The sequence below is a fragment of the Anolis carolinensis genome, chromosome 3 (assembly GCF_035594765.1).
Source record: "Anolis carolinensis isolate JA03-04 chromosome 3, rAnoCar3.1.pri, whole genome shotgun sequence".
NCBI lineage: Eukaryota > Metazoa > Chordata > Lepidosauria > Squamata > Dactyloidae > Anolis > Anolis carolinensis.
In genome coordinates, this window is record NC_085843.1 from 83,808,081 (window position 1) to 83,828,243 (window position 20,163).

Genomic DNA, 20,163 nt, shown 5'->3' on the forward strand with positions numbered 1-20,163 from the left:
GTTTTTTAGGATGGCTATAGAGCTCCTTTGTGCAATCTCAGCCACATGGTCCCTATGTGCTTTTCTACTTTTGGAAGAGTGGAGAACTACTCTCAAATATTTGAAACGTGGTACCTGCTCAATTTTATGTCCGTCTGTGCTCCAGGAGTAAATCTTATATTTTTTGGCAAATGCCATGATTTTAGTTTTCTGGTAATTGAGTTGTAACTGATCTGCATTGCAGTATCGTGTTAATGCTCTTAGTACTCTTTTAAGACCAGTAGGTGTTATTGAAAGTAATGTAGCTGCATCTGCATAAAGTAAGGTAGATATATGTCTTCCTACAAGTTTTTTTTTTTGGGGGGGGGGGATGAAAGTCCACGTTGAAAAGATGATTCACCAAGGAGTTGATGTAAATGTTGAAAAGTAGTGGGGCCAGGATACAACCTTGCTTAACACCTTTGGTCATTGGTGGGGTGGCCCTGGGGGTTACATCTTATTCTGAGTGAGGTCCCTTCATGGAATAGGTGGACTAGGGGACTCAACGGAGCTTGAGATGGAGGTGGGGCCAAGAGAAGGGCCTCTCTTGAAGATTTTAGGGCCCAGGCAGTTTCGTACAAGGCCTGGACCTGAACCATCTAGGTCTTTCAAGATCATAACCAGAACTTTGAATTGTGCCTGGAAACAGACTGGCAGACAGTGGAGCTGCTGCAAAGGGGATTGTCCACTCCAATCCCCAGGGGATTGTCCCTGCAGTTAACAACTTGGCTGCAGCTCTTTGGACCAGCTAAAGTTTCTGAGCACTCTTCAGAGGCAGCCCCACATAAAGTGTGTTACAGTAATCCAGATGGGATGTTACTAAAGCATGGACCACTATGGCCAGATCTGTCTTTTCAAGGAACGGGCGCAGTTGGCACACAGGTTTTAATTGTGCAAAGGCTCTCCTGGCCCATGCAAATACCTGAACCTCCAACTTCAGTGCCAAGTCCAGGAGGACCCCCAAACTGCGGGCCTGTGTCTTCAGGGGGAGTGTGACCCCCATCCAGCACAGGCTGAATCCCTATTCCCTGGTCTGCCTTCCGACAGACCAGGAGCACCTCTGCCTTGTCTGGATTAAGTTTCAGTTTGTTTGTCCTCATCCAGTCCATTACTGATGACAGGCATTGGTTTAGAGCCAGGATCGCTTCCTTGGCTTTAGGTGGAAGTTGGGTATCATCCGTATATAGGTGGCACCATATTCCAAAACTCCAGATTACCTCTCCCAGCAGTTTCGTGTATATTTTAAACAGCATGAGAGACAAAATGGAACCCTGAGGAATCCTGCAGGTCAATGGCCAGTGGTTTGAACACTGAAAGACAGTGTCACCCTATTGGTGGTGACCCTGCTTGGTGGTGACCCTGTTCCCGCCGGCGTCGTCCGTTTATGCCCAAGCCTCTGGAGGCAAGCAGGTGTTTCTGTTGGGCCTTGCTTCAGCCAGGCAGTCAGGCCCTGAGTCTGCAAGGAGCCAGTCATCAAGAGCTGAGATTAAAGTTAGCCTGCAGCAAACAAACGCTGCCTTTTCCTCCAAGCTCCTTGCTGCTAATGTTCTTTGGCTCTCTTGGATGGTGCTGTGTCTTTGGATTTGACTGCTTGACCGAGGCCTGCCCAGTTGTTTTTCATGGCTTAAAAGTTCTTTTAAAGAAATAATATAACTACTTTCTCAAACTTATGGCCTTTTATGCATCATTGACAAAAGTGAGAGAAGGTGCTTCAACCTGGCTTTTGTTTTTTATTCTGAATATTCATGCTTTTATCGGCTTAAGTCATACCCTGAATATTACCTTAATGCATTTTTCACTGTCCAATTTACTAGACAAGGATGATTTCTGAACCAAACTGCTGTTAAATAAGTAGTATAGGTTTTGCTTTCACTTATGTTTATGATTCTAAATAATGTTTTATTGTGCTACCCATCCTTTTTATTGCACTTACATCACCACACAATACATTTTAAGACTTTTATGGGGAGTATAATGCATGGGGTATAAGGCAGCCATACATAGGCAATAAACCAGTTACTGTATTGTTTATGAAAAGCAAACAAAAGGTGTATGGACTAAGTGCACCTACCTAACTACCTACCTAACATTAAGTAATTGCCCAGTGCAGATTCTAAGGAACCCTTTCATTCAGTGATTAGATAGTAACAAAGACGGGACAGAGATAGTTGGTCACCTTTGTTCTAAAAGCCAATGGACATGATATTAGCATTCTGCTTTCTGCAGTATGGCAGTGTGGATTACTTTTGAAGAGAAAACCTTTTTTTCTAGTTTCCTTACATCTTTACAGTAGGTTTCCTGAACCACATGACATACAGTTTACTGTCCTTTTATGCTAGCCTTTAAAGTTGAAAGAAGCCAATGGGATTTTGGCTTGCGTAAATAGGGGTATAGCATCTAGATCCAGGGAAGTCATGCTACCCCTCTATTCTGCCTTGGTCAGGCCACACCTGGAATACTGTGTTCAATTCTGGTCGCCGCAATTGAAGGGAGATGTTGACAAGCTGGAAAGCGTCCAGAGGAGGGCGACTAAAATGATCAAGGGTGTGGAGAACAAGCCCTATGAGGAGCGGCTTAAAAAACTGGGTATGTTTAGCCTGCAGAAGAGAAGGCTGAGAGGCGACATGATAGCCATGTACAAATATGTGAGGGGAAGTCATAGGGAGGAGGGAGCAAGCTTGTTTGCTGCTGCCCTGCAGACTAGGACGCGGAACAATGGCTTCTAACTACAGGAAAGGAGATTCCACCTGAACATCAGGAAGAACCTTACCAATCCTGTATGCTCTGGTATTGTTTGGTGGGCATGCTTCCTGTAAAGAATTTATAACGACTGCCACCAATTTGTAACACATTTATAACGACTGCCACCAATTGTGGCAGGGGGAATTTTTTTATCCACCCGCTGCCACCAATTTGCGAAGATGCAACCACCAAAGACTCAGAGAGGAGACCTTTAAAAAAAATTTCTTTCTTCTTCTTATTCACTTTAGATGGTAACGCAGCTTGATTTATAATATATGCAACAGAGGCTTAGATGTTGGAAGAACAATAACAAGTTTATTCAGGCACAGAGCTTAGTGGTTACAATGTTGTTTCTCACTTAGAGGCACGTTTATTAACAGTTACAATACTAGAATGAGGTGAGTCAAACTCCCTAAAGTGTCATTTATTTTACGTAAAGTAGTTAGAACTTCTTCCTCTGCTACTTTTAAACCACAGTCACCCTGTGATATACGATCACAGATTCTCTGTTCCTTACCAGGACACAGACTACATTAAATAAGTCACCAAACTTATTTTAAACCGACTCAGAAATTAACAATTGAGTCTCCTTGATCCCCTCAACCTAGAATCAATCTTCCCTGTGCCTCATCAGACCACAGACTGAATCCCTTTTTTAAAACTCTGCATTTCTTCAACAAAACGGCAGTTGGCTCCGCCTACTTCTCCATGGCAACCAGCCTCTGAGTGCTGAGGTGCAATAACTGTAATACTTCCCCTTTTAAAACACAAACACACAATTAAACATAACATCTGTAAACCAAAAAGTCATACTTCATTACACTTCCAAACAAAAACTTTGCTAGGTCTTACTTTTGGGGGAGGCCTTATATTTAGCAATTCAGCAAAACCTTTACTAGGTCTTATTTTCAGGGGATGTCTTATTTACAGGGAAACAGGGTATTTTGACCTGTGGATAAGTTGACCCAGCTTTTTTGGGTCAATTTTTGACTAAATTATAGACTTGTGTATACACAGTATGATTTCAATTTGTTGCATTGCTATCTGTTATGGAAAGTTTTATAAAGATTTGTCACTTCAAGAGTTGTCGGTTTGATATAATGCTTTAGTCTGGTGCATTGAGTGATTATTATGATCATTACTGTGGTCCCATTATTTATTTATTTACATCACTTTTACCCCGCCTTTCTCCCCGAGGGGACTCAAAGCGGCTTACAATAAATAGGCAAAAATTCAATGCCTAAAAACAATGTAAAAACAACAATTTGCTTCTTAACCATGTACATTGCCCAAGCCATATTGAGGGGAATCATGAATAACATTGAACTTAAATTCCAAGATCAGTTAAGAAAGTTCATGGAAGGAAAGCTTCCCTTCCCCTCTTTCTTCATATGAACTTCCTCTAAGTTAATTTAGGACTGAAGGCATCAGTATTGGTGGGAGAAGTTAGACTCTACTCATCTGCCTCCTCCTTTTTCTCATGTCATTTTGAAAAGACCCTCTCTTGAGGGTCTAGCACCGGTTGCTAGAGAAGGGATGAGAAATGTTCCTTTTTTCAGGCCAAGATAATAATCTATCTAGAGAAATTTCAGTCTGGTTTCAGATGTGATTATGGAACAGAGACAGCCTTGGTTGCCTTGGTGGATGAACTACACAGAGAACTGGACAAGGGGGAGTGTGTTCCTGTTGGTTCTCCTGTACCAGTGGCTCCATTCCTTCCTAGAGGGGCACACCCAGAAGATGGTGCTAGAAGATTTCTGTTCGACATATACATGAAAGTGCTGGGAGAAGTCATCTGGAGTTTTGGAGTGCGGTGCTATCTACCGGTATATGCAGATAGCACCCAACTCTATTTCTCCTTTCCAACTAAAACCAAGGAAGCTGTTCTGGCCCTAAATCAGTGTCTGTCATCAGTAATGGATTGAATGACTGCAAACAAATTGAAACTTAATCCAGACAAGACAGAGGTGCTTCTGGTCAGTTGGAAAGCAGCTCAGGAAATAGGGATTCAGCCTGTACTGGATGGGATTACGCTCCCCCTGAAGACACAGGTTTGCAATTTAGGGATTGTTGAACCTGGAGGCCCAGGGTTTCTGAGGTGGAGTACTTGGAGTACTTTTGCACATTGTGTGCCAACTGTGCCTGTACCTTGAGATGCTAGATCTGGCCACAGTGGTACATGCCTTAGTTACATTCTGTCTGGAATACTGTAACACACTTTACATGGGGCTGCCATCAAAGACTGTTAGGAAGCTCTGCTGGTCCAAAGAGCTGCAGCCAGGTTGCTAACTGTGATTGGCTACAGGGAACAGACAACTCACCAGTTGCATCAGCTCCCCTGGCTGCTAGTTAGTTTCCGGGCACAATTCAAAGTGCTAGTTATGACCTTTAATGCCTATATGGCTCAGGTCCAGGCTATTTGGCTCACCACATTTCCCTGTAGAAACCTTCCCGGGCCCTGAGATCCTTAGAAGTCCTTCTCTCAATTCCACCTGGGTTGCTGGGAACAAGAGAGTGGTGGGTCTTCTTGGTGGCTGCCCCTCAAGTCTGGAATTCACTGCTCTGGGAAGCTAGAATGGCCCTCTCCCTGTTGTCCTTCTTGTGGCAGGCTAAAACCTTTTTATTCATGAAGGCTTTTACAGAAGGAAGTTTTAAAGATCAGGTCAGGGGTTGTTGCAGTTTTAGTATGAATAGGTTTTTTAAAATGTTTTAACTCTTAATATTTAATTCTACTTTAATGTTTGTATATTTTTGTGTTTTAACTCTTAATATTTAATTTTACTTTAATGTTTGTATTTTTTAGGTTTTAATTGTATTAGTTTTACTGTAAGGTGCCTTGAATCTCTTTTTTTGGAGAGAAAAAGCGGGATTCAAATACTACTACTACTACTACTACTACTACTACTAAAGGATGACTAATTTCAGTGGATCCAGTTAACTGTGATCTATTCAGTTTCTCTCTAGAGGGAGAGAAAAAAGAAATGTGGCAGCACTTTAGGAACTAGTTTTTATTGTGTGGATAGGAATTAATAGCCTTGGGTATATAGAATCTTAATTGTGGGAGCGGGACAACAATTTAGGCACTGTCCCAGACAAAGTCACAGTTCCCAGTAGTAGTGTTTGGATTGAAAAAAATATGCAAATAAACATGTTTAATTGACATTAAATAAGTACATTTGAAAATCTGAAGAAAGAAGAAAATTCCTGATGGAAATAATTGTTATGCAGCCAGTCATGGGCAATTCAGTGTAGAGATAGTAATTTTGAAGGTAATGACTAATTTTGGAATTAAGCCTTGTTGGTTTCTTTCTGGAAGGCACAGTTATTTATGTTTTTCTTATTATAGGGGTAATTGGTGGGAAATTCCTGGAAAGAGGTAAGATTAAGAAGCCTGGGCAGGAGATCTATAAGAGTGAATTGCCTGAATACTACACAGCTGTGGATCTGTATGTCGGAGCCAAAGTGTGTTTCCATGACCACGTCTTTCTTCTGGTGGATGCTGACGAGTATGCTTTCAACTACATGGAAAAGCATGCAAATGAGGCAAGCTGTGTTTTCCAGTCCTTATTTGGCATTTAAGGCATATGCCATTTTATTACCTTGCTTAAATAATAGTGAGTCTGAAAAGCTTTTGTTCTAACCAGGATCAACACAGATTCATCAGTGTTTGATTTGAAAACAGTATAATGAAAAAAATGTCAGTGCCTTCAGCATCTTGTACACACAATGCACACATAATAGTTTGCTCGGTAAATGTCATGGAGTATACATGTTGCCTGATAGTTCAAGCATACAAATTGACTTTTATCATGATCTAATCCAGCCTTTGTTTTTGGAAAGGAATAAAGCAGCAAGGGGGATAAAGAAACTGCTCATGCAGTCTGTGCTACACCAGTTAGTTTTCCCATGCAACAGATAAGAGCTCGGAAGTTAACCAAACAAAAATCCATAAGAACATTGGATATTTGTTATGGTTTCTTCTTCCCATAGCAGTTGCTTGTGCCCATGGGATAAAGAACAACTAAACAAACAGAAGATATAAATAGGCTGCTGAAATGGTGTTGGGTGTCTTGTACGTTTTGTAAATTTCATATGTTATCTGTAGCTATATAGCATATTCCGCAGAAATACGTAGCTGGATTGAAATATGTTTTACTTGGTGAGTAATTTTCCCCAGAGCTTTCAGATCACGATCTGAAATTAAAATTTTCCAATTTGTACATCTGTAAATGAAATTTTTCCAGTGAGATCCTGTTCAACCACACTGAGGCGCAGCTTCGAAACCGGTTCACACAATCCTCTTGTTACATAAAGTGCACGTTAGATACAAGACAAAGTGGTTGGGTGATGCCTGCACCACTCAGAAAAGTTCACTATCAGCATGGAGATTATGTTTTTACACTATCTTACTCACTGTAGGAAACCATTGAAGTTCTCTTTGTGAACAAAGGAAGTGATAAAGCCATTTCATGATTTTGGTGTCATGTGATTAGGTTACACTTGCTGTCCACACTTGGCTCCATTGAACAAGAACAAGAGAAATGGGACTGAACCTTTAAGTTATTCATTCACAAAGTTCAATATGTTCATGTCTTCACTGAATTGTGAAAATCCTTCTGCACTCTAGTGATATTTGTATTAATGGAATCTTAGAATTTAAAGGGATCGAAAAGGCCATCTAATCCAGTTCCCTGTCAGTGCAGGAATGTGTGTCTAAAACATCCATGAGAGATGGCAATGCCATCTATGTTTAAAAGTCCAACAGCACATCACCTTCTCAGCAATCTTCTCCACTGCTCTGTTGTTTTTACCATTAGGAAGGTCCTCCTAATTTTTATTCGGAACTTTCTTTTAACAAATTAACTATATTTTGAATCCATTGGTTTGGGTACTGTCCTTTGGAGCAGCAGAAAACAAGGTTGCTTCGTGTTCTATGCTTCATATCTTCAAATGTTTAAAGAGAGCTATTATGTCACTTCTCAGTCTTCCCTTCTGGAGGCCAAACATACCAGACTTCTTGAACTATTTGTTGTAGGAGTGAGTTTCTAGAATTTTTACAATTTTGGTCATCATTTTCTGAACACATTTATATTAGTTTTGTCTTTAAATCTGTTTAATTCCTCACAAGAAAAGGACAAAATGCATAGTGGTAACATATTACCATACCTCCACATTATCTTCTTAATAAGGAATGAAAAGCAGCAAAGAATATCTTTTCCCAATACAATTTTTATCTCAGGAGTTGGTGGGTGTGGGAGGGAAGCAGGGATTACAAGGATGGAAGTTTTTTCTTTCATGGGGTAAGAGGTCATCTTTTTTAATGAGCATGTAGATGTAACATTCAGACTATGCAACACTGAATTTCTCTTGAATTTGGCCTATCTCTGGAAAGAGTATTAAAATTATTTTTGGATACAGTGTTGGCCTTTTCTAGAGTCCATTCATTAAGAAGATATTATATAAATAAATGTATACTATTGGGGTTGTTGTATGTCTTTCGGGCTGTGTGGCCATGTTCCAGAAGTATTCTCTCCTGACGTTTCGCCCACATCTATGGCAGGCATCCTCAAAAGTGTGAGGCATGGATAAACTAGGTAAGGAAAGGGAAAAAAATGTATACTATTCATTAGAAGTGAAAATAATAACTGGCTTCTATAGTTTTATGTCTTCACATTACTGTACATTAGCTTAACAGTATTTTGTGAGTATTAAATATACAATATGTTTCTCTTTTTCCAGTTTCCTATGGCCAATATCAACATAATCTTGAACAAACTCAAAGTGATAGGAGAACCTCGGTCAAGAGAAATTAAGCAAATTTTTGCAGCCACTGATCCTCAACACACTACTGTTATTGATTATGATGAATTCAGGTGAGATCCTGAAAGGCTAGTGGGAAAATAGTTTTACTATGACTAAATTAAAACCTAAGTTTAAGGATTTCTTCTTTGAGATTCTTATTGAAGCAATCAAGGTGAGAGGAAAATCCCCTAAAATGTAGGTAAGTGCTGCGTCTGACCACTTGGAATATAAACAGGGTTTACTAATATAGTTTTGTAGAGATACCTACAGAATACCCACAGGGGTCTTATTCTGGATTATTGGTATCTTTTTGGCAGCCTTTGGTGGAATTTTGCCATTATCTTGGCAATGTATAGGCAGCAACATGAATTCATTAAACATGAAGCTGTTTTATATTGGATCAGGTCATATTGGTTCCTTTGGTTCCATGTAATAGAGTCTGACTTGTAGTGACTCTTCACAACTTTAGACTAGGCAGAGATCATTTTTACCATGAGATCATTTTAAAAGTCAGGAAATGGTGAATTCAACCTAGGTCTTACTTACTGTATATACTCTAGAAATGTGAATAAGTCTAAAAATGTCAACCAAAAAATTGACCCCCAAAACTGGGTTGACTTATCTAAGGGCCAGTGTAAGTACTGTACCTTAACTCTTATTAAAACAGGAACCATTCCCTTTTCTGAGTAAATTGGTGGAAGGCAAGAGTTTAACCTGTCCCAGGAGACCATAAAAGAAGCACTGACCTCCTCCACACTTACTGATGCAGCACTACTTCTTGTCGTTTTGAATGTCTGTGTGGGAAAATGGCAGTGGTGGCCAGGTCAACTTGTCCCAGGGCAGTGCTAGTATTATCGAATGATCCCTGATTTATTCACTGGCCATATCAAAATATTTAATTCTCATCCTATAACTTGCCCTTGATTTATACATGAGGTTGATATATATACACAAGTATTTATATGTAGCATATATGCAGTCTACTGCTTACTGGCAGAATCCATAAACATTATAATCATGCAATGTTTGACTTTTTGTCCCTGTGATAAAATGCATATTTTGAGTTATATCTCATCCTATTCCAAAAATTTTTGGTGGAAAATAAATGAAAAATCTATCCGGCAAGAGAATAAATGTTGATAAGCAAGTGTAACTAACTATTAAGTAAACTTTTTATAGAGTTAAGAATGCTTTTAAAAAAGTTAATACTTGTTTTGACTTTCTCTCTTGAAGCTGAAAATAACCATTACTATTTACTTGTTGCTCTTACTGCAAAATCATTTGGTAAATTGTAGAAAAATAATCAAATTATTGTGTCAAAATGTGCAGAATCTCAAAATCAGTAAATGATCTGCCAGAAGATTCTAAATTTAACTTATTGTATAGCACAAAGCTTCAAGCATTCTTTCTTTGCTTGATGAGCTAAAAGCCTTGTTTCCATGCTATAAGAAATAATTCGGTTGTTTTCTACATAGAGCTTATCAAACATTTTATGTGTCAATTTATGCTTGTTGAGTAGATAAAACAAGCACATAAACTGACATATTAGTCCAGTTCACTGTACTGTGAAACGCAGAATAAGACTAGCTGGTTATAAATGAATAGTATAGTTAGATCATAAGAACAAATGAAGTTCATGAATCTCTTATGTGTCAAAGATTCTGCTTCTTGGATACACAGAGACCAGTATCTTGACATTGTAGCCTCCTGTAGTCTAGAAATAGACTCTAGATCCATGATTTCAGCTGATTTCAGACTCACACAGTATTGTAAAAACAGACTATAACAGCATTGGCTACCACAGGATTCAGCAAGGAAAGAGGACTTTCTGTGTCATTTCACTGTCCAAAATACCAGTTAATGCCAGATAAGTTGTCCCCCCATAAAATGAGCTGCAAGAGGATAGGGAGAGGAAGATAATTGCTTTGGGAGCAAAGAGTTCAAGGTAATTGCTAACTACCTGAATGGCATTTTATTGTGTCTGGCCCTTTGAGAAATGCATGATAGTTTAGAACCTTCATCAGAACTGAATTTGCAGCTTTACTGTCTCATTTTAAGTTCCATCGTGATGCAAACAGCATGGAAATTTTCTGCTATCTCCTTTGAAAGCATTACTCTTGGCTAGAATTAAATATACCTTAAAATAGAATTTACTGCTATGCCAAATTATCATGCAAAGCTGACATTTTGATGTATATCAAAACTAAACATGTTCAAGGAATTTCTGCATTCTGATATCTCAGAGGTGCTCCTGGACATACAAGTTCATTTTATTTAAATTTCATTTCCCTTTGTTTCTCAGAAATTTGATGCTGAATATCTCAGATGGAAAATTATCAGAACATGAGATTATGACTATTGGAAGATACTACAGTGTACGTGATGAGAATGAGATGGATGTCACATATCTTCTAGCTGTGTCCCAAGAACTACTAAAGAAAAATAATTATGAGAACTTTGCCCAACTTTTTGCCCATTTGGCATACAACGACCGAGACAGGTAAGGAATTCTTCTTCTATCAGAAGTCTGCATGAGTGATGAGATCTCTCTCGAGGAAACCAGAAAATATGAAACTCTTTACTTAACTTTATAATTGACTGTATTTTTTTTAGAAATGGGTGTTATATTCTTTCTCCTAAAAGGAATGCTCAGCATTCCAGCCAAGCATTCATTGCAAGAGCACATTTCATACGTTCCCTTTTATGTGGTGTTCCATTTTTCTTTTCCAAAATCTAACTATATTTCTTAGCTACAGTGCATGCCCAATTCTTTTCAGATTGCTTTCTCAGTTTCTTTTGTCTTATTTTTTCTTTTGTTTGTTAAAGAAGTACTTATGCAGAACTCAGAGTTCTCCCTGAAACACTGATACTTCCTTCATGTTTCATACTGTAATAGCCTTGTTTAGGCTTTAATCCCCAAGCACTCAGCACTTGAGTCTGTTGTTAGAAGGAATACTTCCTTGTTCCTTGGGAAATGGCAGAAAAACTGCCTGGTGTTGTTTTTGGCCTTCTGTGCCAACAGTTACAAGCTATAAAATCATTCTTTGATCCCATCAGTTCAAGTGAACTGACATTTTGATTTCAATTGGAAACAGTTAAGAAGGCAATTAAATCAGAAGACCATAGTGAGAATGTCAAAAGTATGTGTTCTTGTCCATACTGATTTGCCGCTTATGAGTTTTTGAATTTCAGAAAAACTTCTTTGAAGGTAAGTAATTTAGTTTTCAAAATAGGAACATTCTTATTTTGATGCCTCCAGTTTGTGCCTTCAAAAATGCTCTTACTCAAGACTGTATTGAGTTCTGTCTCCCAGGGTTCACAGTTAGTTTTTCAGAAACATTACCTTTACAGAATTTTAATTGATCTGATTTAAATTTTCTGTAGAAGTTGAATGCAAATGACATCATGTGAGGTCAGTGTGAACCACTGGCTGTCCACACATGACTACTCATATATGATATGACTGTGATTTGAACTTCTGGTATGATGGATTGGTGATGCCCTGCTTTCAATAACTCAAGAGTTGTTTGCTTTCTTTATGTTGAACTGAACACAAGGGAAATATGCCATTTGTCTCCACGTGTTGTGGAAAGGAGTGGATGAGACAGTGTTTTGCCTCCCTTTTTTTTCTGGCATGCTTCAGGATTTTTATAAATTTTTTACTGTGCTAAATATCCAGTGACTGTATTATGGTCTGGATCCAATTACCACAGGGAAACATTTTTTAAATACTACTAACATGTTGTAGGCTAAAATGATTTAGTCAGTATAATGCTGCGAGTTGAAAGGAAAGACAATATTAATCTGTCTGTCACCAGTATTACATATGTGTTAGGCTCTTGGAGGGAGAGTCTGTGAGCAAGCAGGAGGGACAGGGATGTTTCTGGAGCTGTCATTTGGGAAGACAGGGTGGTCAGAACAGTCTTGTGCCTAGAGGTTTCTTTTTTCCTCATGTCTGCTGACCAGTTTATCAGAGGAAGCGGAAAACTGATTTTGTTTCCCTCTTGTCCAGCCTTTTTAACAGCTGCCATGCCGGTTTTGGTATTCTTGGAGCTATACTGGTTGAGCATCCCTTATCCAGAATTCTGAAGTACTCCAGAATTGTCTACATGGATGGGAGAGTGACAGCTTTGCTTTCTGATCATTAAGTGTAAACAACCTTGGTTTCATACACAAAATTAGTAAAAAATAATATATAAAATCACCTTGACTGTGTATATAAGGTGTGAATGAAACATAAATGAATTTTGTGTTTAGACTTGGGTCCCACCTCCAAGACATTTTGTACATGTATGCAAATACATGTATTCCAAAAAGAAAAAGAAAATGCAAAATCCCAAACATTTCTGGGCCCAGGTATTTTGGATGGGGGATAATTAACCTGTAATTTTTTTTTAAAAGAATACCTTTTCCAAGTCGGAGTCTTTTTTGGGAAGTTCTCCTTGGGGTTCTTGTGAAGAGAATGAACATTTGTTGAACCACGTTTTTAATAAGCTTCTGGGGTTTTTTTGGTTGCAATTTTAAAAAATATTTTTCAGGCTACATTTTTAATGCATATCTAATCTCTTAATTTATATCGCATGAGTTTTTTCTGTATTAACAACAGGAATGTTAAAAAATATCACTTCTCTTTGTGCAGATGTGGACTGTTGGCCAGTGACAAGTGCAGGACTGTTTGTAAGTCTTTCAGACTCCCAATACCAGATGATCTTCTACGAGCGCTACTGACTGCGTGAGTCTTATTCTATCATTACAATTTATGTAAATCGGGTGGGAGCCTTTTGTCGGTCCTGCACTCCATTCCTTTCACTGGTGATCACTCGTGACCGAGTATGATTGTCTTCCAAGTGTAGTGTCTTGATGGTGGGTCTGTAGATGACTATAAAGACCTATTCTTGATCTGCATGTTCTTCCGCAGTAAGGACATCAATTTCCAGGTGGAATGCGGTCCTGGTCAGGGTTGGCTTGATGGCACGTTTCTCCCTTTCACCCTCCATTTATAGGCAGAAACCAGTTTAGCAGTGATGGGAGCAGAGCCAACATTAGGCAGGGTAGATCAAGTTGAAATGGCCATAAAACGTGATAATATTTCCATAGTAATAGAGCCTATGTTCATTGCTCTGGCTCAGATGTCCTGCAACTAGCTCAAGATCTTCTACCTTCATATTGAGTTCTTTTCAATTGGTGGATTGGGACAACCAATGAAGAGGTTTTACCCAGTGCTTATTCGGTATATTAATGCGGAGTCAATGATATATAAGATAAACCCTCCTTCCTTCCAAATGCGAAGCTTTCGACAAATACAAAACAATTTATTCCCCACTCCCTTCCAGGTAGTAGGCTGTTAACCTTTAGTGGTGCTGGATATATTTTCTGTGAACAGCAATCTTTCTTTCAAGTCACCTTTAATTGTCTGGTGCAGAAAAACGATTATCCACTTTCATTCTGAAGTAATACAAAATGCAAAGAATTCAGCAGCTCTCATAGTCATGTGTATTATTGTGCTTTTTCTCTCCATTTATTTTGTTTTCCGTATTCTTACTAGTTTAATTTTGTTTTGATCACAAACAGGTTTGCTGTGTTGCTTCTTAATGTTTCATCGCACTCTGATTTAATGTATTAGACATCTTGAACAGGAATATTATTTCTAAAATGTGCTGTTTGGGCAACAGTTTCGGAAGTGATGCTTTATAAATGATGTGTGGAATATCAAAGGAAAGAAAAAAAATATTCAATACCAGAATGTGAAACTGAAAGCATTTAGTTCAAAAGAGGCACTGGTGAATCTGTCATGTTGCCTGTTGAAATAATACAGTGCGGGTGTCAAGCGTTCTGATGACTATATATTGTTTTATTGAGCAACCTGCTTACAAAACTGGAGTATAAAAGTTGTCCTTTTAACTTATGTTACTGGAGGCACATAACTAGGGTTAAATAATTGATCCCCAAACTCTCTGGTGTGATTAACTGGCAGATGTTTCTTCCAGTGTGTCAGGGAGCAGTATCATTCTTGAGGCCGTATCATACTTATTTCTGTATTGACATAGGAAGCCTGCTGCGAACCAGCTGCCAATAGCCCCATAGACCGCCACTTTGAATAGCTCTGGAGTAGCATTAAAATTAATATGAAAAGTGGTTTGGGGAAGGAAAAAAATAAAATAGAAGTCTGTTTTCGACACAGGCTTTTTTTGTAACTGTAACTGTATCTTAAGGAGTGGAGCCTTCTGAGTAAAGGACCCAGTGAATGGGGTCAAAACAATAATAATAATAATAAAACTTTATTTATACCCCGCCACCATCTCCCCAATGGGGACTCGGGGCGGCTTACATGGGGCCATGCCCGGGAAAAATACAATATAACACAATATAAAAACAACATATCATAATACAATTACAACAATACAATAAAGAATCATATACAGTACAACACAAAATCCAAAGAGCAGTATAACAACTCACTGGAAGTATGGTGGGCCTCTTCTTGGCTTCAGACCCACCTACGTTGCCAACCCTTGAGTCTCACTGAGGGTATCTGAAAGTCATAGCCTCCTTCACTGTACAAACCCAAGAGCAGAGGGCCTTCTTCCACACCTGATTTCCTCCTCCCTCAATAAACACTACCTAGTCTTTGTTTGCTCTTTTATTGAGGACTGAGACTTTAGTACAACATAGTGGAAGTCCTGAATTGTAGAAAGTTAATAATCTTAGGCTTGAAATGGAAGATCCCGCTTTTTAGTCTTTTAAACCTTTTTATATGACAGCAGGACAAATCTTTTCTTTATTTGAAGTGCCTAATGAAAACAAGTCCAGCTTAGTCAAATATCTTGTTTCCCCATAAAAATAGATTAAAAAAACCCCCAAAACCCCTACATTTCAGGGAGTTCCCTGCGGTAGGCAAATGGAGTTTGCAATTTGTTGCACATTCATCATTTTCGACACCTGGTCTTAAGCATTAGTCAAAGGGAGTAAAATAATTCATTTTTAGAACTCGCACTAACCTGAACTGCCAAAAGGTGTTTTGGGAAAGCTAGAATGTGGGAGTGAAGTGAAGAATTCTCTGTACTACTTCTGTTATAAATAGTAATAAAACAAATGCAACTAGATAAGAGGATTGTGTATTATCACTCAGTGATAAATGTTTTGAGTATTTAAAATGGGGCCTTGCTTTCTTTGAACTGTAGAGGAACATGATGAGACCAGATTTGATGTACACCCTGATCTGAAATGTTATTGTGTACAGTGGGAGTTTGGATGTTCCTGAATTGTCTCAGTAATGTGGAAGTTAAGTCAGAGACCTGCTTTTCTTAGAATTGTGTCCAGTGCTTTAAGAATTAGGGTGTTAATCTGAAAAGATGCTGCAGGAGTTCTTATTACAAAATACATAAATAGTTCTTTGCTTCTCTGAAAAGGGATATTAATTGAATTGGCCATTGTTAAGACAAAGGGTAGTCTCCTTCAGGGTTTTGCTACAATTATTGGAAAACTCTTTAAAACTAGATCTGAAAACTGGAACATGATCCCATTCCTGCCCCCTAAATTATACAGGGCTGTTTTTATAGAGTGGAGTGGATGTGTACTCATTCTTCAGCACAGTAAAACAGAACTTGAATTTTGAAAAGAGATCAATAAAAGAGGCCCCGTTTTTTCTTCGTGTACTCTATGAATACACACTAATGGAGAGACTGCGCCTGCGCGGGCTCCAACGGAAACTCTTCCAAGCTAAAAGTTTGAAATTTGGCGGTTACCGGAGGGCATAAAGGCCGCCCTCGGCGCTCGCTCCCCAGTTCCTTTTTTTTTCACCGCAAAGCTCACTCTTTGTTCTTATGTCGACTACGCACTTCAAGTAATGCACCCAATGTGCCGCTAAGATTCCGGATTCCGACAGCCATGCCAAGTGCCTCCTCTGTCTTGGCGAGGGCCACGTTGTTGGTACCTGCCGGATCTGCCTGGCCTTTACAGCCCAAGCAAGGAGAAACAGGGCCGCCAGACCTCGGGCCGCCCTCTACAAAAGATCCCTTGCTCCTGAATCGGCCGCCTCGACATCGACCTCAATGGCGGCGAGACCTACAAAATCCGCATTGGTCCCCTCCACAGTCTCTAAGACCTCGAAGGGAAAACCCTCGAAACCGCCTTGCATGGTCACTACAGCTACGGTATCGACCTGTTCCGGTAAAGTTGGTCCATCTTTGACCTCGAGCTCCCTGGCCTCAGTGGTCTCGACCCGGTCCCACATGGCCTCACCGCCATCATCTTCCGCAATGAAGATTGCCTTCAAGAGGGCTCAAGAAGAATCTCGACGAGCTCAGTCGGATTCGGCAGCGGTCTGTCCCATCCCGCCGACTCCAGGAAAATCCATGAGGGTTCCTTCCAAACAGCCACTGGTGAAGAAGCGCATGACCCAGCGCTCTTCTTCCTCCGCTTCTTTGAGGAAAGATGTTTCCTCCTCATCTGCCGCCTCCTTGAGGAGATCCTCTCCGATCCAGCCGGCGCAGTGCCCGCGCTCACCTTCCCGGTCACCACCTCCTCGATCCTCTGATGCGGGGACTCAGGCCTCACCGGATCACTCGACCCACACGGTGATTAGGGTCCCTTAGCCAATACCTCCACGTCAACAAGCCCGACAAGAACTTTTTCCTCCCCCTCAGACCCCCGAAAAGGGAAGACAGATGACTCGCCTTGCCCGGGCCGCTCAGGCATCGGCTTCTAAGGATCATCGGTCACAGACTTCTGCTGCTCTTGAGGCGATACCTCCTCCAGAGACTGTTCTTTCCTCTCCTCCTCGGTCCCCTCAAGGGGCCGAGGATGATGAGCTCGACGTTGAACGCCCCGAGTCAATTCTGTCGGCATCAGTTGTCTCCCTGGGACTCGACCTGTCCCCACCCCACAATGCATACGAGGTTGATCCGCCCTCTCCCACAGACAATATCCGTGCTTTCTCAGATCAAATGGTCAGGATGGCAGACGCCCTGGGGATGGAGATTAAGCAAACTTTGAAGGCCGTCACTGACCCTGTTTTCAAGAGGGTCCACGCCCAAGCTCCCCCAGCCATGCTCTTGCCTTTCCTTCCCTACCTGTTGGACGTAATCCAGGCTTCCTGGAAAACTCCGTCCTCGATACCACCCACCTCTAAGAAGATCGAGGTCTGGTATCGAACAGACGACGAGGCCTTAGAATGGCTCAAACATCACCCTGATCCAAACTCAATGGTGGTCAAGGCTTCCCAATCTTCGGGCCGGCAATCTAACTCTCTGGCTGACAGAAAAGGAAAAATATTTGATGCAGTGGGCCGTAAACTATATTCCGGCGCCCTTCTATTGTGCCGAATGGTGAACTATGGGGCATGCATGGGGGCATATCAACAAATTCTTTGGGAGAAGGCCCAGCCTTTCTTTACCAAGCTTTCCGACGAGGACCGTTCTGTCCTCTCCACTCTCCAGCAGGAGGCGGACTCTCTGGCTCACCATCAAATTCAGATGGCGAAACATACAGGAGATACGGCGGGCAAGATGATTGCTCATGTGGTGGCAATTAGATGGCATGCCTGGCTGCGATCCTCAGGCCTCTCCTCTTCTTCGAGACAGGTTATCGAAGACCTGCCCTTTGATGCCCTTGGCCTCTTTAACACGGGGACTCATGACAAATTAAAATCAAACCATGATTTCAGGATCCTCTAAGTGTGGCACCGACCAACCACACACTCAGCGAACTCGATGGTTCCCTCAAAGATCCCGTCGCTTCCTTCCTCAATCTTTTCGACAACAAGGCTTTTGACGTTCATCCAGCTCCAGCCAGCAGGGCCAGCAGCAGCAGCTTCGCCGTCAACACCAGGCTCCTAAGAATAGAGGTTGAGGCTCCGCCACTACCCCCATACCCAACGTCAAGCCTGACGCCCGGTCTACAGGTACCGTCTCTACCTTTGGTGCCGCTGCCGCCTCCACACCTCTGTCGAACCTCGGTCTGAGACTGCCCCCCTGCCACTTCTGGGACCGTCTAGCTCCCTTCTACCACGAATGGGCGTCTATCACCTTGGATGCCTGGGTTCTCCGCATTGTCCGAGACGGTTACACCTTGGAATTCGAAAGCCTTCCTCCTACGGGCCGGCTACTCTTCACCGACCCGTCACCGGAGATCTGTACCGAGGTCGACTCCCTCCTTGCCAAGGGCGCCATCCAACCATCTCCGTCCGACCAGGACTCTCGAGGTTTTTTCTCAAGATACTTCACTGTTCCCAAAAAGGGTGGAGGGCTTTGCCCCATCCTAGACTTACGAGCTCTGAACTTGTTCATCCTCCCCTCAAAGTTCTGGATGGTCTCTGTCGCTTCCATCCTCCCGATGCTTCAACAAGGAGACTATTTCGCCTCTATAGATTTAAGGGACGCTTATTTCCACGTAGCAATACATCGCTCTCACAGATGCTTCCTTTCCTTCAAAGTCCTCGGTCAATCATAGCAGTTTGCAGTTCTGCCCTTCAGTCTTGTCACCTGGCTCCTCGAGTCTTCACCAAGGTGGTCGTGGTAGTAGCAGCCCACCTAAGAAAACAAGGCATTATGGTCTTTCCTTACCTGGACGATTTGATGATTGTCACTCCCGACCCATCATCTCTACAAGATCACGTATCCTGTACTCTGTCTCTGCTCCACTTGCTCAGACTTCAGCTGAACACCGAGAAGTCACATCTAACCCCGTCAAGAAAGATACGCTTCATCGGGGCCCTCTTCAACTCTGTCTCCCAGACAGCCTCCTTACCGCCAGACAGGTTCCTGGCTCTTCAACAATACCTATTGCTCCTCTTACGCAATCGCAGGGTCCGAGCCCGCTCGGTTCAGGTCCTCCTGGGCCACATGGCGTCTACAGTTATACTCACGCCCTTCGCCAGGCTTCGCCTCAGACTTCTCCAGAGATTGTTTATAGACTCTTTCAAACCCTCTCCTCCACTCCAGCTCCATGTTCCTCACGGTACCGAACCGAGTTCGTCGCTCCCTTCGGTGGTGGCAAAGCCCAACAAACATCTGCAAGGGCCTACCTTTTCACCCATTGCTCCCGTCGATCACAATTATGACCGACGCCTCCAATTTCATGTGGGGGGCTCACATGGGCGATCTCACAGTCAGAGATCTTTGGTCCCCTCAAGAAAGGACCCAACACATAAACTTTCTAGAACTCTTAGCAATCTTCAAAGCTCTTCGAGCCTTTGCCTGCCTCCCCCCCCCCCCCCCGCAAAACAGTACTTCTGCAGACAGACAATGCCGTCGCCATGTATTACATCAACAAACAGGGAGGTATGGGCTCGAGGAAACTAATGTTCCTCTTGCCGGAGATCTGGCTATGGTGCATAGCCAGGGACATATCCCTGTTGGCAGTCCACCTTCCGGGCACCCAAAACACCCTGGCGGATTCACTCAGCAAGATCGCGACCTCCCCCCCACGAGTGGTGCCTCGATCCCGAGATTCTCCACTGCGTCTTCGACGACTGGGGGTGGTCAACTCTAGATCTCTTTGCCTCCCCCACCAAAGCCCAGCTTCCCCACTTCGGGGCAAGACTGCCTCCAGATGCGGCCCCGGGCTGCCTCGGGGACGCCCTTCTCCTAGATTGGTCTGTCG

General features: G+C 41.9%; 1 protein-coding gene across 3 annotated transcripts in view; it reads left to right on the forward strand.

The window, feature by feature from the left end:
* The window catches only part of efhc2 (EF-hand domain containing 2), a 96,841-nt gene that overhangs the window by 65,594 nt on the left and 11,084 nt on the right, over positions 1-20,163 (forward strand). For all 3 annotated transcript variants that reach the window (XM_008107434.3, XM_062975179.1, XM_062975180.1), the window contains 4 exons: positions 6,107-6,303; positions 8,500-8,633; positions 10,865-11,062; positions 13,202-13,294. In XM_008107434.3, the coding sequence (XP_008105641.2) occupies positions 6,107-6,303; positions 8,500-8,633; positions 10,865-11,062; positions 13,202-13,294 (622 nt within the window). The remainder of the gene's footprint in view (positions 1-6,106; positions 6,304-8,499; positions 8,634-10,864; positions 11,063-13,201; positions 13,295-20,163) is intronic.